This window comes from Mobula hypostoma, chromosome 19 (genome assembly GCF_963921235.1).
Source record: "Mobula hypostoma chromosome 19, sMobHyp1.1, whole genome shotgun sequence".
Classification (NCBI taxonomy): domain Eukaryota; kingdom Metazoa; phylum Chordata; class Chondrichthyes; order Myliobatiformes; family Myliobatidae; genus Mobula; species Mobula hypostoma.
The window spans coordinates 37,944,028-37,964,422 of NC_086115.1; the positions used below are offsets into that span (position 1 = coordinate 37,944,028).

At 39.9% G+C, this 20,395-nt stretch overlaps 1 protein-coding gene across 4 annotated transcripts in view; it reads right to left on the reverse strand.

Annotated features, from left to right (window-relative positions):
- Positions 1 to 20,395, reverse strand: part of LOC134358975 (exocyst complex component 6-like) — a 194,539-nt gene that overhangs the window by 59,359 nt on the left and 114,785 nt on the right. For all 4 annotated transcript variants that reach the window (XM_063071718.1, XM_063071716.1, XM_063071717.1 and 1 more), the window contains one exon: positions 12,405 to 12,546. In XM_063071718.1, the coding sequence (XP_062927788.1) occupies positions 12,405 to 12,546 (142 nt within the window). The remainder of the gene's footprint in view (positions 1 to 12,404; positions 12,547 to 20,395) is intronic.

A 20,395-nucleotide genomic window follows, 5' to 3' on the forward strand; every position in this document is an offset into this window, starting at 1 on the left:
GACACACTTAAACTCTGCCCCTTTGAATCCCTTAGCACAACAGCAGTTCCAGTCAAAATTAAGGAAATTAAAATTACTTAGTGTTAAACCACTTATTCCTACACCTATATGCAATTTCAGTGCACTTTTTATAATCCCTACCAAGTTTTGAGGGGCCTATTGTATAATCTAAAAGTGATCACCCCACCTTTTTATTTTCAAGTTCTACCATATGGCTTTGCTTGACATTTCCCCCCAGTACCACTGTGATGCTTTCACCAATGAATAGTACAACTCTACCTCCTCTCTTAGCTAGTTTAAACTCTCCTTCGTTGGTCTATATAAAATAAACCCGCCAGGATATTCATCCTCCGGTTCAGATTTATATATTTACTCAACTACTTTTGTAGACCAATATTTCAGTGGAAATTTGTGCTTTGCGATATCATTCCACACAATTGTTGTTCTCAACAGGAGCCAACATTTGACTGCGAATAAATGCCATTTTCTCTGGTGTGAGGAGAAAGTGTGGATTATCCACTGCCCTGAAGATTGATAAAGAATCTGAGACCAAGAACTGCATTTCAAAATAAATACTGAAATTTGTTCCTTTAACAAAAATGGAACAGAAACTGCTGCATGCACAGGTGTTGCGAATCAATTGTTTCTTTGCAGGGAGGCTCTGCTGCAATACTCTGTTGTGCATATAGCTATTCCAGAGTCAGTGGTGGATTTGGCATGGATCCTGGATCAGAACAGTCAAAGGGGAGGATTAATGAAGTCTGTTGGGTGGGGGTGGGAGGAGTGGGGAAAAGTAGTAAGATCAGGGTCATAATCGTGAAGGAGAATATCAAAGTCATGATTGGATGCCTGTGATTCAGTACAATTAGATGGGCTGGGGTGGGAAATAAATTTTGATTTTGTTTAATAACAGATGATGTCAGGGTCTTGTTCAATATGGAGGTTCGCAGCAAAGAGGAGCTGAGCCATAAATGTTGGAAGGACAGGCAAATCAAAAATTTAAAGTGAACTTAACCGGAAAGAGGGTCACAGCATCAAACTCCATGGTAATGGAAAGGATAAACTTTTCATTACCTTTACATTATACTGAATCAGACTTAACTGCATAAGTGGTCTACACATTTTGTAAGCCATGTATGTGCTAAATTATTTGAAGCCGGCCATGTCCAAATACATGTTGGGCATGTACTTCGCCACCTGAATAAATTCAGATGCACAGTGCCAAATAAATAAATTAATAAAACACTACCTTTACGAAAAATTTTCTGGCCATACACACAAGCTGCAACTTTGTGAAAAAGTGGAATGATAAACTAAATTGAGTGTTTTTAAATTTGTTTCTGGGAATGAAAACAGCACAGATTAAGCTTCTGCATTTGAGGTTGACTTGTGTAATAATTGTTTACAAAGAAGGCGTTAGTTTTGAACCCAGCTGACATTCAGATATTACTTGACTTCTCAGTAGATGCCGTTCCACCCATGCACGTTAAACCCTTAAGCGCATTTATCAATTACAGTAAAGGAAGCTAGCTGCCACTTGTGAGTTATTTGCACACACAGGGTGCTAATGGAAATGTCACTGCTGTGATCATTAATCCTGAAAACATCATACAAAAAGACTGGAGGAGGGCGTTAAGTTCAAACATAAATCACAGACAGCACGGTGACGACTGGAATGTACATCCTACAGTAGCCATAAATGTACAAAGTTTTAACTGGTTACTGTGCTGATGGTCTGAATTCAAAATTTTACCAATTCAATTTTGAAAATATAAAACAAATGACTAAAAAGGGTTCCTTTAAGCAAAATTAAATTGAAAGATATTTTCCAATAGCAATTTCACATAGTTTGCAAGGTATTGTTCAATATATAAACAGAACAGATATTGCATCAAATACTGAAAAAAATCTACAAATGCACTATACAAATTCAACACATTTGTTCTGAAGATATGATGACAAAAGATGTCAGCAGCTTGTACACATCTTTATACCCGCAAATTTTTTTTCAGACTCATGAATCACTGAAAGCAGCATGAACACCCAGATTTACATTTCAGGTTTGATTTTCTCTGCACAAAGAAAGGCAATCTTTGCTCATGATTTCAAAGAGGAATAGTACAATTGCAAATACAAAATTAATAGCCTTTCTGAACATAAACATTAGGATGATCTTTCACAATGTGTCCATAAATGGGCTATTCATGAGCAAAGCGTGTCTTCAGACTCAGTGGAGCTTTGGCTCTAGGACACCTGCACCTCATGGAGTCAAAAAGAAAAACTTCCACAGATTTCCCAAGTCTCAGGCTGAGAGATTTGCCTGCTGAAGGTTTGCTGGGTTAACTTGGCAACAGGCTTATGAAAATGAATTGGAGAAATCAACTACTAAAGAGGAGTGAATTTAAGTAAATTTTAAAAATTTTAAAAATTGCTTCCAGTGTGATTTTAAGGTTGTACTCCAAACTTTAAAAAAAAGCAAAAGCCTAAATGGACCAGATCATCCTGGAACTACCATTTTGCCTAGATTTGCCACCTGAAGTCCAGGCTTGTATGGACTTACTTATTCTTAATACACACTCAAAAATATTGGGAATGCTTTTGGACACCATCTACAAAGTGAACTGAGTTCTGAGGATGACTAAAGCCCAATTTATACTTCTGTGTCAAATGTACACCGCAGGGTGATGTGCACCTCCCCAAAAATATAACTCATATGTTGCGGCAACGCAGACTGCAACAACTGTGATTGGTCCGCTTGGTAGCATCGCATTTCCTCCTACGCATCTCCGGTTGCTTATCTCCGCCATGTCTGTACACTGATGCGAAATAAATGGTTGGAGACGATGAACCAAATCGTCAAATCTACCTGCTGACATCCGAAAATATTTGAAATGCATTTCCTTGTCAATGTCTCTCACGAAGAAACTCAACACAGTGGCATAGAAACCACACCGCAACTAGCTTTTTGGCGGTGAATTGCAGAGCGACGCAGACACAACTACGCATGCTCGCTACGGTGTAGGGCGTAGTCACTTTCAAAGGCTTTGGGACAATTTGAATGATTCTGATTGGCAGAGACATTTAAAAACAAATTTAAAATGAAAGAAATATTTAAAACAAAAAATATTAAAACACTAAAGTAACTCATGCGCCTGCAAATTTTTAAAAAATTTAAAAGGGAACCATTTTTTATCCAAACTCCCTGCAGTAAAGCTAAGAGGCAAGTTGTAAGGGATGAGTGTGGCATTTGACCTTCTGGATGTTTTGGGGTTTCAATCCAAGACATCCAAGACATCCAAGACATGAATTAGCTATTAGCCAGTTAAGCATAATTCAGCACAGCATTCTGAGTGGTGCTGGATGATTTTCAATGTTATGAATGTCAAAAACATTTTAACATTCAATTTGAACAGCAGCTTTGATAGCTGGCATGGCTGGTGACAGATACTCATCAGCTGACAGTCACTCAATGGGAAAGGCCCTGAGCCTTGCTGGTGAGCTGGCAACTGACCTCCCAGGGAAGACAGCATCATGGACTGTGCGGGACTATTAAAAATTAAAGATTTTAAAGGAGGGAGGGAGAAAACAGGGAATTATAGACTGGTTAGCCTGATGTCAGTGGTGGGAAAGATGTTGGAGTCAATTATAAAAGATGACATTACGACACATCTGGATAGCAGTAACAGGATCGATCCGAGTCAGCATGGATTTACGAAGGGGAAATCGTGCTTGACTAATCTTCTGGAATTTTTGAGGATGTAACCATGAAAATGGAGAAGAGGGAGCCAGTAGATGTAGTGTACCTGGACTTTCAGAAAGCCTTTGATAAAGTCCCACATAGGAGATTCGTGGGCAAAATTAGCGCACATGGTATTGGGGGCAGAGTACTGACATGGACTGAAAATTGGCTGGCTGACAGGAAACAAAGAGTAGCGATTAACGGCTCCCTTTCGGAATGGCAGGCGGTGACCAGCGGGGTACCGCAGGATTCGGTGCTGGGACTGCAGCTGTTTACAATATACATTAATGATTTAGATGAAGGGATTAAAAGTAACATTAGCAAATTTGCAGATGACACAAAGCTGGGTAGCAGTGTGAAATGTGAGGAAGATGTTATCAGAATGCAGGGTGACTTGGACAGGCTGGGTGAGTGGGCAGATGCATGGCAGATGCAGTTTAATGTGGATAAGTGTGAGGTTATACACTTTGGTGGTAAGAACAGGAAGGCAGATTATTATCTAAATGGAGTCAAGTTAGGAAAAGGGGAAGTACAATGAGATCTAGGTGTTCTTGTACATCAGTTACTGAAAGCATGCAAGTACAGCAGGCAGTGAAGAAAGCTAATGGCATGCTGGCCCTCATAACAAGGGGAATTGAGTATAGGAGCAAAGAAGTCCTTCTGTAGCTGTACAGAGCCCTAGTGAGACCACACCTGGAGTACTGTGTGCAGTTTTGGTCTCCAAATTTGAGGAAGGACATTCTTGCTATTGAGGGAGTGCAGCGTAGGTTCACAAAGTTAATTCCTGGGATGGCGGGACTGTCATACGTTGAAAGATTGGAGCGACTGGGCTTGTATACACTGGAACGTAGAAGGATGAGAGGGGATCTGATTGAAACATATAAGATTATTAAGGGATTGGACACGCTGGAGGCAGGAAGCATGTTCCCGCTGATGGGTGAGTCCAGAACCAGGGGCCACAGTTTAAGAATAAGGGGTAGGCCATTTAGAACAGAGTTGAGGTAAAACTTTTTCACCCAGAGAGTGGTGGATATGTGGAATGCTCTGCCCCAGAAGGCCGTGGAGGCCAAGTCTCTGGATGCTTTCAAGAAAGAGATGGATAGAGCTCTTAAAGATAACAGAATCAAAGGTTATGGGGATAAGGCAGCAACTGGATACTGATTGTGGATGATCAGCCATGATCACAGTGAATGGCGGCGCTGGCTCGAAGGGCCAAATGGCCTACTCCTGCACCTATTGTCTATTAGCTTTATTTGTTACATGTACATAGTAACATGTGTCATTTTGCATCGTCAGTGAAGATGGTGTTGGGCAAATATTGCTACGCTTCCAGAGTCAACAGAGCATGCCTACAACTCATTAACCCTAACAGTTTTCCACCATCATCCTGGTAGTGGTGTACAATCCACCTCAGGACAACATCAGGCAGGCAATGGTGGGAACTAACCAACATATCAGCAGGCACGAAACTGTGCACACTGATGCCTTCCCCATTACTGCAAGAGATTTCAACCAGGCCAGCTTAAAGAAGTCTCTGAACAACTACCACCAACATATTACCTGTGGAACCAGAGGAGGCAACACACTTAACCACTGTTATACCATCATCAGGAATGCTTTCCATGCCATTCCACACTATGGAAAGTCTAATCACCTGGCTGTACTTCTACTCCTATCATATAGGCAAAGACTAAAGACCGCAGCACCAGTGGTGAGGACCAAGACATGATCAATGGAGGTGTAGAAGCACTTATAGGACTGCTTTGAGTTGGTGGACTGGAGAACATTCTAGGATTCATCTTCAAGTCTGAATGAATATACCACCGACTTCAAGACCTGTGTGCATGAGTGTTTGCCATTGAGAACATGCCAGATATATAATATTTAAAGACCATGGATGAACCAGGAGATTTGTAGTCTGCAGAGGGTTAAATCTGTGGCATTCAAGGCCAGTGATCCAGAACTACACAAGTCATCCAGGTACAAGTTATGGATACAAAAGACAATTCTGGTTGATGCTAGAGACATATTCGGATGCACATCAACTCTGGTAGGGTTTGCAGGCGATTATTTACTACAAAGCAAAACCTAACATGAATGACTGATGGTTCACCTCCAGATGAGCTCAATACCTCTTATGCACTGTTTGAAAGGGAGAACAAAATTACACCTGTGTAAATCTGGTGACAACACGATCTTTCTTGGTGGCCAACATCACAACATCCTTCAAGAGGGTGAACCCTTGCAAGGCTTCAGGCCCTGACGGTATACTTAGTAGGGCACTGAAAATCTGCGTCAACTGGTGTGAATGTTCAAGGACATAGCCGATTTTTCATTGCTGCAGTCAGAGGCTAGGCTCTCATCTGCTCAAAAGGGCAACAATGATACCAGTGCCCATAGCAGGGTGAGGTGTAATGTTTTGCAACTCCAAAAGCTTAATCGAAACTAAAACACGGGAGCCAGGAACAGGTCTGCTTCATTTTACTTGCCTTTTCTTTAGTGGGGTGCACACATACAACATGATAGTGTAATGACTTACTCTACATACTTCTTACATAACCCCTAATGATTATGTAAACAAGAATGCTTAAATAAATTTACAATAGTACTGAAATAATAAATAAATGACACCTCTCCCTGCTTAGCTGTAACCTCCAACTCAACACAGAATGCATCTCAATTCAAATAAGTAACATATTGCTCTCTAGTAATCTATATACATATTCAGTGTCAGTGTAGTGTGTTCTGCTGACATTGCTTGCAGTACATTCTTCAGACTCTGGACAAACTGTTTGCAAAGTCACCTGTAGCTGGGTATGTGCAAATGTAACATGTCTGAGGAGGGAGGAGAAGATGGCGGCGCGATGCAGTGTGTGCAGCCGTTCCCAATGATATCATATGTGTTAACTAGGGGCCGTGCACAATCTTGATTTGATGGAGACAGCCGTGAGAAGCACGGAGGAACACCTGGAGAAATTTCTGAAATGCCCGCTTCGCTGCCGCTGCTACTGTGTGATCGAGAATCTCCGGAGAAGGCCCCAAATCCTCAGCTTTGCCTATTGCTGGGGCCGAGGTCAAACCGCTCGGCAGAGATAGTGCTCGGTGTTGGAGAGCTGATCGGAGGCTCGGAGTTTTCGGACGGACTCGGAGTCGGACTGTGGTCGGATGCTTCCAGGATGCTGCATCGGCAAGTTTACGGCGCTGGAGGTTCACCGTCTGCGTGAGATGATGGGACTTTTGAGAGACTTTGGGACTTTTTACCATGCCCATGGTCTGTTCTTTATCAAATTACGGTATTGCTTTGCACTGTTGTAACTATATGTTATAATTATGTGCTTTTTGTCAGTTTTTCCAGTCGGTTTGTCATGTGTTTTTGTGATATCATTCTGGAGAAACATTGTATCATTTCTTAATGCATGCATTACTAAATGACAATAAAAGAGGACTGCGTGTCCTCATAATCTATCTAATCTTATTCCATTCATTTTCAGGAATGACTGAAACTGTTCCGTAACAAACTGTGACTCATTGTCACTGATCAAGTGCTTGGTGAAACCAGTCCTTCAGAACAGGCTTCTCAGCATATCGACAATGTGCGAGGCTGTAGTGGAGGCAATTGGGAACTCTTTTGGCCATTTTGTAGCTGCATCGACTACTACCAAGAAATATATACCCATGAACGGTTCGGTAAAATCCACACGAGTCCACTGCCAGGGCGGCGCAGGCCATTCCTAGAGATGGATAGGCAGTGCTCTTAGCATCTTCTGCATCCCAAACAGTGCATAGTGAGCTATGCGCCAACACTTTCAAGTGGACCATGCCTAGATGACCGGCACGTAGCTCTTCCAACACTTTAGCTCTCAGCTTGGATGATACAACTCTCAATCCCCACACAGGCAGCTCCCATTCAAAGGCAAATTCATCCCAGTGTTGGTAAAACTGAGGGAACTGGAGTTGCTGCTGCACATTCCAGCCACGTTGGGTGGCTATGTAGACCCGAGACAGTGTTCGCTCTTTTCTGGCTTCCCTTTGAATCACCTCTGCTCAAAAATAAGTCTATTATGGTGATAAAGCCCTTTGTGACTGTTTATGGTGCGAAATACTTTGGACTTTTCTTCCATCTGCAGGTAGGCCTTAGTGAAGTCTACTTTGCTGAAGTGTTTCCCTCTAGAAAGGTTTGCTAAGATATTATCTGTCCTGGGCAGAGATTATCGATCTACTTTCAGTACCAGATTGATCATGACCTTAAAATCTCCTGATAAGCTCACTCTTCTTGGTTACTGGGACCAGTGCCATTGTCCATGGGCTATATGCAAGGCTGGAATGAATTCCTTCAGCCTGTATGCGATCTAGCTCACTGGCTACTTTATCACGGAGAGTACAAGAAACCAGACAGGCTTTGTAAAACTTATTCAGCACTTTTAACACTAGTTTACCCTTTATGTGAGTTTTCCCAATGCCACCCTTCAACACCGTTGCATTATCCAGTACCTTATTAAATTCACTTTCAGTTGACTCAAGCGAAGGGGATATGGCATGCAAATGGATCACTAATTAAGCTGTAGCTGTCAAGGCTATCCAATCCTGTGTCACTCTCATCATTATCAGTTTTTTCCAATCAACATGCAGATTAGTGTTCTTTTTGAAACTGCAACTTGACCTTTTATCTTTTCCTCTTCCCTGTGTAGTCCAACATGCCCTTTGTATGTGTCCTACTTTGCTGCATTTTCTGCAAATTTTTCCTTTAAATCTACATTGGTCTGGTGTATGTGAGCACCTGCCACAATTTGTTCCGCCAGTCAGGTTTCTCTTTGGATGCTACAATTTTGTTCATACTCACTTTCACTCCTGACTGGAATGCAATTGCATCTCTGGCTGCTGTTTGCATTGAAACAGCTATTTCAACTGAGAGTTGTGCTTCAGTTAGGGGCCATTTTTGAATGTTTTCTTGTAAGATTCCACAAACTAACCAAACTCTCAGTGCATTAATAAGCTCATCACTGAACTGACAATTTCTCCAATTCAGTCACCCCAAGGGAACTTGAAAGAAAAAAAGGATGGAATGGCTGGGTGGGCACATAAAATGACAAAATAAACTACAGATGCCGAAATCTAGAATTAAGAACAGGATGCTAGTTAAGCTAGTGGATCAAGGAGCATCTGCTAAAGAAATAAAAGGTGTAAGTTGACAAGTACACCCCCTCAAATCAGGTCAAGGACACAGAAAAGATTGTCAATGTAAGTATGGGGGGGAAGATACTAGGATAATAGAAAGGGTAATAGGATGGTGAGAGGTGGTGTAAAGAGGCAGCTAAGTGACTGATGAAGGGATTGGGAAGGGACCATGGGCAGATGGAACAAGGTGGGAAGGGAAACTGATACAAGGGATGGCAATCTTACAAGAGGCTTGCTGAGATGAGGAACAGTTGAAGTAGAAGATGCCCAAAAGCGACCTCTCCTATTCTTTCTTCCCTGTTTTACTCTAGCACCAACCCCCATCATGGCTTTACCATCTCTCCTGCTCTCTCCCTCTATATGCTGAGCTATCAGTCCTTAGTAATGGGCTCATACTTGTACCCCTCACACTACACCTTAGTGAGTTTCGGGCTTGACACAATGTTGACCCGTTCTTCTAAACCGCCTACCTGTGCTTATTTCTTTGACAAATAATCTTCACTCCCCAATGATGGTTCCTTCTTCCAGTGCCCCCTTTCCATTTAAATACGCCCTTCTAGCTTTTACCATCTCTCGACCTTTGACATCATCCAATCAAAGTTATTCATGCGACTCATCAAATCCACCACCCTAAACATTCAGTCCTTTCAACAACACTGCACTAGAGCTGTTGTGCCATCTACAAAATGCACTGCAGTTACCTGCAAGAACATGATGATAAAGATTACTTTAAGTTGTCACATATACATTGAAACATACAGTGAAATGGATCATCTGCATCAACGACCCACACAGTCTAAGGACGCACTGTGGGCCTGTGTCGCCCTGCTTCCAGTGCCAACATTAGCAACTTACTAACGTACAACATTAGCAACGTACACCTTTAGAATACTGGGGAAAATCGTAGCACACAGAGGAAGCCCATGTGGCATGGGGAGAACGCACAGACTCCTTACAGAAACATGGTAAATGATTTAGAAGCAGAACATAAAAGGCATTCAGAAGAGAGAACCTGCAGCTACAGATATTGATGAAAAGCACCAGTCTCCTATGAATGGGTGTTTAAAAACTCCTCTCGTTTATCAAAGCCAAACATTAGAAATAGATGAGCTTAAAAAGCCTGTCAAACTCACACCTTTCAACAAGTGCATCAACTGAGTAAACTAGTAGTAATCTCAGTTCAAATTGAACTAATATTAACACAGTTTACACACTATCCCTTTAATGCTATTCGAGTAACAGAATAAAAGCAATGCTGTTCTGGCCTGCCTCTTCTCAGGCTCTATGAAACTGCAGATTCTTGCTTTGAGCTAATGAACTTCAACTGGGAGAAGGAAGACCAGGACATAAACTCAATGCAGTACCCCTGGCTGAAGAGTAGTGGTAGGGGCTTTGAAGTAGGCATATTACTAATCACTTCAAGTATCTGGCTTGTTTAAGATCATTGTGACTTGTGCCTCCCAGTGGCTCCAACAGGCAATGGTACGGATTCTTTGGTTGGCACAATCTACTGGCTAAGAATAATATGGCCATCTTAGCCATGATCAGGTTTCCCACAACAGCACTTAGTACAAAGAAAGCTTGCACTCTTCGATGTTTCAATGGGGATACTTATCGTGTACTCTTATGCTAGGCCATAGTCTTCTTTGGCCACCTGGAAATAAAGCCTCGTATCTTTTCACTGATCAGGGCATGCTGGCCCAATGATCACTGACAGGAACTTTTTTGAATGATGATCAGGAATAGATTGGAACAGGATATCCTCACTGTCAGTCTTCACAAGATTTGCCACAAAGGGCCATTTGTGTTGAGATGGCAACTATTTTGGACCCAGGACTTTTCCAGGGACTCAAATTCTTGGGAATGAAGTGCCTTTCAGATGTGGTACTGAAATTGAACAACATTTGTGATTAAGGAAATCCTGTATGTTGGTGCAAGGCAGAAATGCCTTTACTTCCTGAGAAAACTAAAGAAATTTGGCCTGTCCCCTAAAACTCTCACTAATTTTTATAGATGCACCATAGAAAGCATTCTTCTAGGGTGCATCACAACCTGGTATGGAAGTTGTCCTGCCCAAGACTGGAAGAAGCTGAAAATCACGAACACGGCGCAGCACATCACATAAACCAATCTTCCGTCCATGGACTCACTTTACACCGCACGCTGTCGGTGCTGCCAGGATAATCAAGGACACGACCCACCCAGCTAACACACTTTTCGTCCCTCTTCCCTCCGGGAGAAGGCTCAGGAGCTTGAAGACTCATACGGCCAGATTTGGGAACAGCTTCTTTCCAACTGTGATAAGACTACTGAACGGGTCCTGACCCGGATCTGGGCTGTACCCTCCAAATATCCGGACCTGCCTCTCGGATTTTTTGCACTACTTTACTTTTCATTTTTCTATTTATGATTTATAATTTAAATTTTTTATATTTACTATTGATCTGTAATCCAGCGAGCGGGAAGCGCAGAATCAAATATCGCTGTGATGATTGTACGTTCTCGTATCAATTGTTTGGCGACAATAAAGTATAAATGGTGGTTGCACTTCTAGGATATTGGAGGTACCAATGGTAACAGCTTCTACATTCATGGCAGTTACAACATCACACTTGGTGAGAAAGGAATAAACTGACAGTGTGTTACTGGGGTCCTTGCCATCTAGGAACAGACAGTACAGAACTAATGCCATCTGGGCACTTTACCTGCATGTCTGTTTCAACCACAGCACCTGTCAATATTGTGGATAGTCACTGGGTAACTGTCCTCAGAGGAACTGCATTAGTGTTTAGAAGAGGAGCTTATTTAAAAGATCAAATCCCACAAGAGAATTCATTTCAGGGCCAGACAAAATCATTACGAATTCAAAAAAAAAATTCATTCAGAGCTCATACTTCTCATACTGAAACTCTATGCTACTTACTACAAACATGGTAGTCACAATTACTGTTCTGGCTTGTCAAAGTGACCTTAGCATCCACAGAGTAAGGGGAAGCTTACAGTCAGTTTGAAAGAGTCACATACAAGCAAATAAATGGACAATACAATGAGAAACTGAAATGTGTAAGTAGACAAACAGGGCAAAATACTTCATGAAGTAAAAAAAAACACAAAAATTCCCCAAGAATTTTTTATCTTTCCATTCCTATTGATTCAAGTCAAAATTTAAAACTCTCCAATACAGGAAAACAGTTGTTACCTGCATTTATAGCAATATTTTGAGTAATATAGAATTACAGTATGTTATTACATTAGTTTAGAGTAGGGATTCCCAACTTTGTCTATGACATTAGCAAAGGGGTCTGTGGACCCCAGGTTTAGATTAATAATGCTGCATCAAGGTATGCGCTCAGTCACTTGTCTGACTATGTTTGTATCTTCTCAACTCATAGCAGGTATACTCCTAGTCAGTTCTAACATTAACTTGTTTCATCTAGATTTCTAAAGTTAAAATTACTTGTTCACTTAATGTCAGACAAGTTCTACTTACGTTCACACTGAATTACGTCCAGATTGAACTGCTGAATGGCTCCCATGCTTATCTGCTTCACATCAGCATCCAGAAGCATTTGCATCATAGATGTGGATAGGTGCTTACAGGCCGACATGCACGCAGTTTGGGCTACCTTTCCCTGGAAAAAGCAGGACATTGAGTAAAATCAGCTCAAGGCAAAATACAGTTACACATACTACACATATACTGTATGTATATGTATTTTGTACCATCAAGATGAAATATCCTCAGTTTACATAATATTCTCATTTTCCTTTATTACACATCTAACAGACTGCAAGTTGATGTTAAGTAAATGCGAATATAAAGTATTTCATCATCGCGGCCAATTGTTATCATGGTAATCAAAAGGTTAAACAATTTTCAGTTTGGGATGTAAAAGACTAATAAACAGTTAGGTGTGTTGACTTATGATTTTTGTCCCCCTATTGACCAGAAAGACAAAAATCATGAGTATTCGATGTTCTGACTGATAAAAATCAAATACATACAGTATTTATGTATGCACACGAATACAACCACAATGCTGAATGGGTACGCATGAAGAAAACATTTCTTCAGGCAATGTTACTTTCTCAAAGACCAAGATATTAGGAGTAGCAATTGGTCATCCGCTGGTTTAATGTACAAATTTAATTAGATATTACCAACTTTAAAATTACCTCAGTATTTAAATGCGTACACAAATACTACACGAAGAAACTCCCACTACCTCCAAATGATAGAATGTGAATTTCATACTAAAGGTTTGTCTTTTTATATTTCTCCCTTTACACAGCATTCAGTTTCACAGATTTGTGTTACTAGATCTCTAAGGAATTAACAGCTAGAATAATAACTATATTCCTAGTCTAAAAAATTAATGTTTTGTTTCAATGCCACAAGTTTATGCTTATTTTAATACATCTAATGTAACAATTATATAAACTTAATGAAAAATGAATTTTGGGGCATTATAAACATGCAATACATTGTCATACCACCACAACGTCAACATTATGGGAAATGGAAAGAAGGCAAAATCTAACACAGATAAACAGAGCTGGAAGATTCTAGCAAACCTAGCTGCAGGACATTCCAACTAGACCCAAAAGACCAGATCTGTTAATCTAGCAATGTACAAATGCCTCTACTGCATCCTGTATAAATAATTGAATTGAGAAACAAACAAAAACATTCATATCAGTGCAAGAGTTGGTGCTAGCTGATTTTTCTTTAAATTCACCTCATTAAAAGTTCTTTGTAAAAAGTGTAAAATGATTTACTCTTGAATAGGTAGCAGAATTGTATACAAATTCTTCCAGCTCTGAAGTAGACAATGTACGATTTTATTACAGCAATTAAATTCAAGTATTCATGATCAATGTATTTTTAATAAAACCCCTGGAACATGCAAAAGTTTTAGTTTCAAACCCTCACAGAAATGCTGCATTTAGTTTGAAACACACCCATCTACGTAACTGTATTAACCATTGTGGCCATCAATTTGCTAAATGCATTAGGCAGAAAAAGGACTTGCATTTCTCACAGTTGCAAACCATGCTTGTTAAGATTTTACAGCAATGAGTGGGAAAAACATACTGAGCACAGTGATTAGGAAACTAAATTTTCTACTTAACTTCAGTGCCACAGATGAACTTGTGCATAATTTTAGTGCATAATCTTTAGTATATGGAACACTTACACTACTACAGCAGAGAAACAGCACAATAACAATTATATTGCTCCAACTGTTTTATCAGTCTGCTGATCGCACACAATTTCTTGGAAACTTTCCTAATGCTATTTTATTAATAAAAAGCCAACAGAAAAAAAGAGAAACAAGGCAAGTCCCCATAAACTTAAGCTTTTCTCCAATTATTTTTAGATACCAACAGCAAAAGTCTATTTAATGGTGGAGAAGGCTAAATATACTCTTCACTTCAATACAAGAAAAGGTACAATAATATTAAAAGGACACTATTTTATAAAACTTTAGCCAAGTTTGAGGATAAACTGATTCTCTATGATGACATGTTCCCCTAGTTTAAGGCACTATTTTGGTGATGAGGTGTACTACATCTGTAGTATTTATTTTTCTACTCTAATATTCAAATTCAATGAAAGCATTCAGCACAGCCATAAACGACAATGCAAATGATATATATAAAATTGTGTAGGATTATGAGATGCCATGAAGTTGTGTGGTTATAAAATGCAGAAAACGCCTGTGTTTAGACAATTGTTTCCTTGAAAAGACTTTTCCCTTTCAGTTTCTGAAGGCATCACTCTACCTTTGAGGAACAGCTCCAGTAGTATCAAAGCTTTCTAAACATTTCCCTCTTGTTCTCAGGCCTTGTTAATCAAATCTGCCCTGTTACAATTTAATACTCTTATGCTAATTTTTTGATGCACAGAGGAATCACAAGTCCCTATATACATCATTAATGTGAAGGAAATCACAAAAGTTAATCTAAGTGCCTTTTAATGCATTTCACTTCAATACCAGATTCCATCAGGGATGTCACTTCCTTTTAAGCTTAAGTCATTTTAAACAGAAGCAGAGGCAGCACACAAACATTCTGACATAAATTGATAAACAAAAGTACAAGCTACAATCCGAAACAAGCACGCATTAAGAGTCCTCAAACCTAATGTTAATCACATTGGAAGATGAGCAGTTCTGCTCCCCAAGCAATAATAATATGAATGAGAAAAGGAAGCTGAAAAAAAAATCAATGGCTACTGTTCATTTAATTATAGAGTAATAGGTTTGAGATACTTAATGGAAATGTCATTTTAATTTAATGGAATAAGTACTGCATTTGAGTATAACATACTGCTCCATCAAATCAGCTCCATGTCCTATTTATTCTGTCTATATAATGTAATAACTGCATAAGCAGATTAATAGGTTGTCAACCAACATTCTAACATTCAATTTATAAAATGTAGGAGTGTTTGAAATTATTATAATACACTTATGGCTAACATTTAGGGGAAGCATACTACATACTTGGCACAAAACGTATTCCCCCCCCCCAAGAGAATAAGATCCTGCTCTGCACATATTGTCCCTGCAAAATAACATATGTACACATGCTGGACAATGCAAGTTATGCTTTAGAACATAAACTGAAGATGCGTTTGGGGACGAGTAAAGAACACTAGTGAATTTTTGGGAAATACAAGGAGTAGGCAATCAGTCTAAGTGTTGACAAAAAAAAGTCTAATTAATAAATCCTTTTAAAAAAAATAAACAGTAGCTTGATTCAAAAACTGAGCTTTGTCCAAACTGTATTTGTACTCATTTGTGGAATAAATTACCCTGATCAGCAGAGTGACCAAGTACTTTTCCATTTGTGATCCATGGTGATGCACCTCATACTTCCAAGAGTCAAATGCACAATTAATGAGTTTAATCATAGCACAATGCACATTTCATTCCCTTCCAATGTAAACTGTAGCTCAAGTCCAAAAGACACCCATGAATCAGTCCATAGGACAAACTAGGAAGACTGTGTGGTTTTCTTGGTATATTCAATTTAAATCAATACACCTCACAAGGTAGCTTGAAACTGTCTTCAAGCATTTCCCAAAGTCCACAGCTTGTCTTTAAGCCTGCACGGGGCCTTTTCTTTTTGGAAAAAAAAGCAGCACTCAGCAATCAATTTAATGAGTGCTTCAGTGGTAACACCAGAAGTTTTAGTATAGATAGTCAGGCATCTCAAAGGGTTAGAGACCACAGGGAACAAGGCATATAAACATGCGCACTGTCTTTAGAGACATCAGATCACAAGCAGATCTTTCTGATGAGCAGTGTGCTTGCAAGTTCAGGCTTTTTAAGACGGTAAGAACTCTAATCTGACATCGGGAGATGAGCAACAGCCAAACATGTGCCCAGGCAGCTCTTTTTGTGAATGCCAAGGTAAATGCAACACTCACAGCTCCTTCATTCTTAAGAGTTCAAACTTTCATGTCATCTCTTCCAAGTATCTGAACAGAGCTGAGTAATAACAGCAACTCAAGTATGAGGATGCTGCTGACTTGAATACAAGATGCTGTTGTCGGCATTAGTCCAGTGGGCACTGCAGTATACCAGTGGAAACTGCACTATGGTGTGATGCATAATCTATCCAAAAGAAAACAGCCTGCATTCAAGAAGAAATTTAAATCCTGAAGACCAGAAAACAAACTTAACCAGTAGACAGCACAGTGCAGAGACATTTCCAAACTTAATTTTAACCCCTTTGAAGGAAGTAGTTCCTTCCAATTATTCATTTTAGGCCTCTGAATTTTAAACAATAATTAATTCATTCCTCAGCCTCCTCCGATCAAAATAAAAACTTCTTTTTCCCCTCAGAAGAAATTCTCATCAACATCCTTGTGAATTGCCTCTGCATTACTTCTAGCACAGTGACACATTTTCCTGTAAGGTGGTGACCAGAACTAAACAACGTTGAATACATATGTAGGCATAGTATACCATTATACCATTCTGATAATAATATCCCTACTCTTGTATTCTATGTCTCAACTGGTAGTCTCATTTTAATCATTTTATCCATTTATACTATCTGTATTTCTGATCACCAAGAACCCATGTTCTACAATTCTTAATATCCTTCCAATTAAAGTACATGCCATCTTATATATCCCCAACTGCACAACTTTTGCCATTTCTGCTCATCTGATCAGACCATCTATCAATATTCTATTGATGTTTGCTTTCTCATTGATAACAATACAGCAATTTCTGTAACAATTTAAAATCTGTCATTGCACTAGATTTGAAGTTCAATCACCGATCTCATACAAATCGAGGTTCTCTCCACATTCCATGTCTTTTCCCTCGAACAAGAGCTGCAACAACCAAAACAGTCAAAAACATTGTATTCACTTACGCTGCTTTACAGATTTACCTATACTGCTTTTGACATTAAAATACTTGAAGAGAAACTATTATTTTATGCTTTCTACAGGATCTTCAAATGTGTTGTCATTCATCGGGAAATATAATGCATTCTGAACTCCTCACAAAATATACTTTTCCCTGGAGAAGCACCAATCTGCAAGTAGGGATTAAAAGCTTTTACATTTTGGCCCATTGATCAAAATTGCTGGTGGATTCAATATGATCAAAATATGACAATCATTATTTTCAGTAATCAGATTGACAAAAAAAAAATAGGTGGAGGTTCATTGATGGGTAACATTTCAAGTCAATATCCTCTATACTAGGGGTTCCCAACCTTTTTTTATACCATGGACCCCTACCATTAACCAAGGAATCTGTGGACCTCACCTTGGGACTCATTCAGTGGTGAAGAAATCCTCATGGAATTCCATGAGATGCATTGAAAGCCAATAAACCTATTGATTATTTCACAATATAGAGGGGAAGAAGATAAAAAGACCATGTCTCACACTGTTCACATATAAAGTAGGATCACTGTACTGCCACGTGATCCTCCTTAAGCAATCTCTTGCAACACTACCTTCTCCATTCATGTTGCTTTTAATTTCATATATAACTGAGGGCTCCTGGAGAACGGACCACAACATGCAATCTTTATCACTATTCTTCAGCCTCTCACAGGACTCTCTTCTATAGAGGTTGTCGTTATAAACAATCAGACAAGTACACTGAACTGGCTACCAGAATTCTAAAATTAGAATCTACTTAATAGAGAAGGTCATACTCATTCATCGCAAGGCACAAAGAGTATTAATTCACTTATTTCATAAAGGGATCTGAAGTAGAGGGAGTGAGCAGTTTGAAGTTCCTGGTGTCAAGATCTCTGAGGACCTAACCTGGTCCCAACATATCAATGCAGCTACTAAGAAGGCAAGACAGCAACTATACCTCATTAGGAGTTTGAAGAGATCTGGTATGTCAACAAATACACTCAAAAACTTCTATAGATGTACCGTGGAGAGCATTCGGACAGGTTACATCACTGTCTGGTATGGGGGAGCTACTGCACAGGATCAAAAGAAGCTGCAGAAGGTTGTAAATCTAGTCGGCTCCATCTTGTGTACTAACCTACAAAGTACCCAGGACACCTTCAAGGCACGGTGTCTCAGAAAGGCAGCATCCATTATTAAGGACCCCCAGTACCCAGGGTATGCCCTTTTCTCATTGTTACCATCAGGTAGAAGGTACAGAAGCCCAAAGGCACACATTTAACAATTTAGGAACAGCTTCTTCCCCACTGCCATCTGATTCCTAAATTGATATTGGACCTGTGAACACTATCTCACTTTTTAAATATATATTATTTGTTTTTGCACAAATTTTAATCTATTCAGTATACATATACTGTAATTGACTTATTTTCTTCTTCTTTGTATAGCATTGAACTGCTGCTGCTAAGTTAACAAATTCCACAACACATGTGGGTGATAATATACCTGATTCTGTTTCTTGCCATCAGTGATTAAAGCTGTTCTCAATGCCCAACCTTAACAAGCTTACTAGGTGAGTACCATGGGTATGCTGCAATCCCAGCAGTTCCACTGTCACCTTTTTATGTACTTGGGAGTTGTCATAAGCCTTGGCACAAGAATGCAGCCCAAATTATGAAAATCCTTTTACATAATTAAAAAATACATTTAAAAAAATCAAGACCTCCACAAAGAAAAATGCCCTAAAGTAGTTGCCTTTTATTCACACTGCATGTGGATTTTGATTGTTTAGCACTACCTTACTGTGGCTGCTGCCCTTCCTTCAAGTCTATGCTGATGTTCTTGATGACCAGTGGAAAGGTCTTAGATGGACTGGCTTCAGATTTCTGATAGGAATGGCTGGCTTTTGGACGTGGACGAGCACATTGCCCAGGATAAACTGCTGACCTTACAAGGGCAAAATCAATATTGTAAAGAACCTGCAGACTAGGGGATCTGTCAGTCAAGTTGGTAGACCACAGTACAATAACCAGTTATCATCTTTACCTGAAATCATGGCACCTTGATCTTTCCCTCAGAGATAGCACCAAAATTCATCCATGATAATGTGTCAATGGTGACAGGGAGGTGGGTGTGGGAGTACACAGCTTTCATCTTGTAAAAGATTAATTCCTCTATTCTGTTAAATTGCTGGAAGGGTACTCTGCTTATTTTCAGGGAACGGAGCTACCTGTTTGAAAGCAGTTTTGCTCTTGAAGATAGAAGAATTGATCAAGGATAGCAGCTCCATCTTTAGGAATAGCAATCTACTCACAACTGACATCTGTCAAGCTGCCCTGTGTAGCACATATCAGACTTCCTTTTGGATCAGACCAAGACTGCATGAAAGCAGAAAGGCACTGTAGTTCTACTGCAGCTGAAATCTAAACCAGTTAGCACTGTGTGCCAGGACTGCTGCTAAGAGCTTCCTCATCACTGTGCATGACTCCTGCAGGAACATGAACATGGGAGATGGACTCCTGTTCTTTCTATCACTTCCTGCATTGTGGTCTCAACATCATGCAAACCATCTCACAGGGGACCTACATCAGCCTTATCATTAAACACATTCTTCTCTGAGCCCACTAGGGCAAAGATGATGCACGAACACCCCCCCCCCATCCCCACCAAACAGAACCTCACACCAGATTCCTTCCATCTCATGTCAAACTGCAGCCCACTAGTTCCTGCCATCTTTCCTGTAACATATATCTTTAACACAGCTTGCTGAAACTTCACTCTGCCAATTACCAAAGTAGTTATGGAATAGGCAGTATGAGGACTGTGCTGCTCAGATGTCAACCCTTCACTCCCCGCACCCTGCCGCTCACTATCCTGATGTTCCAATAAAGGTAAACCTAAGAACATTCTTTATACTGAGCAAAGACAAACTTGGAGAGCAGCAATTGTAAACTGCAGCAAAAAAATCTTGGAGATACAGCAGCATATGTAGCAAAGAAAATGTATGTCACTGAGCAGTATGAAGGATGAATACTGAATCAGTGAAATATCATTTTTGGGCATACCTGGCAGATTGCACA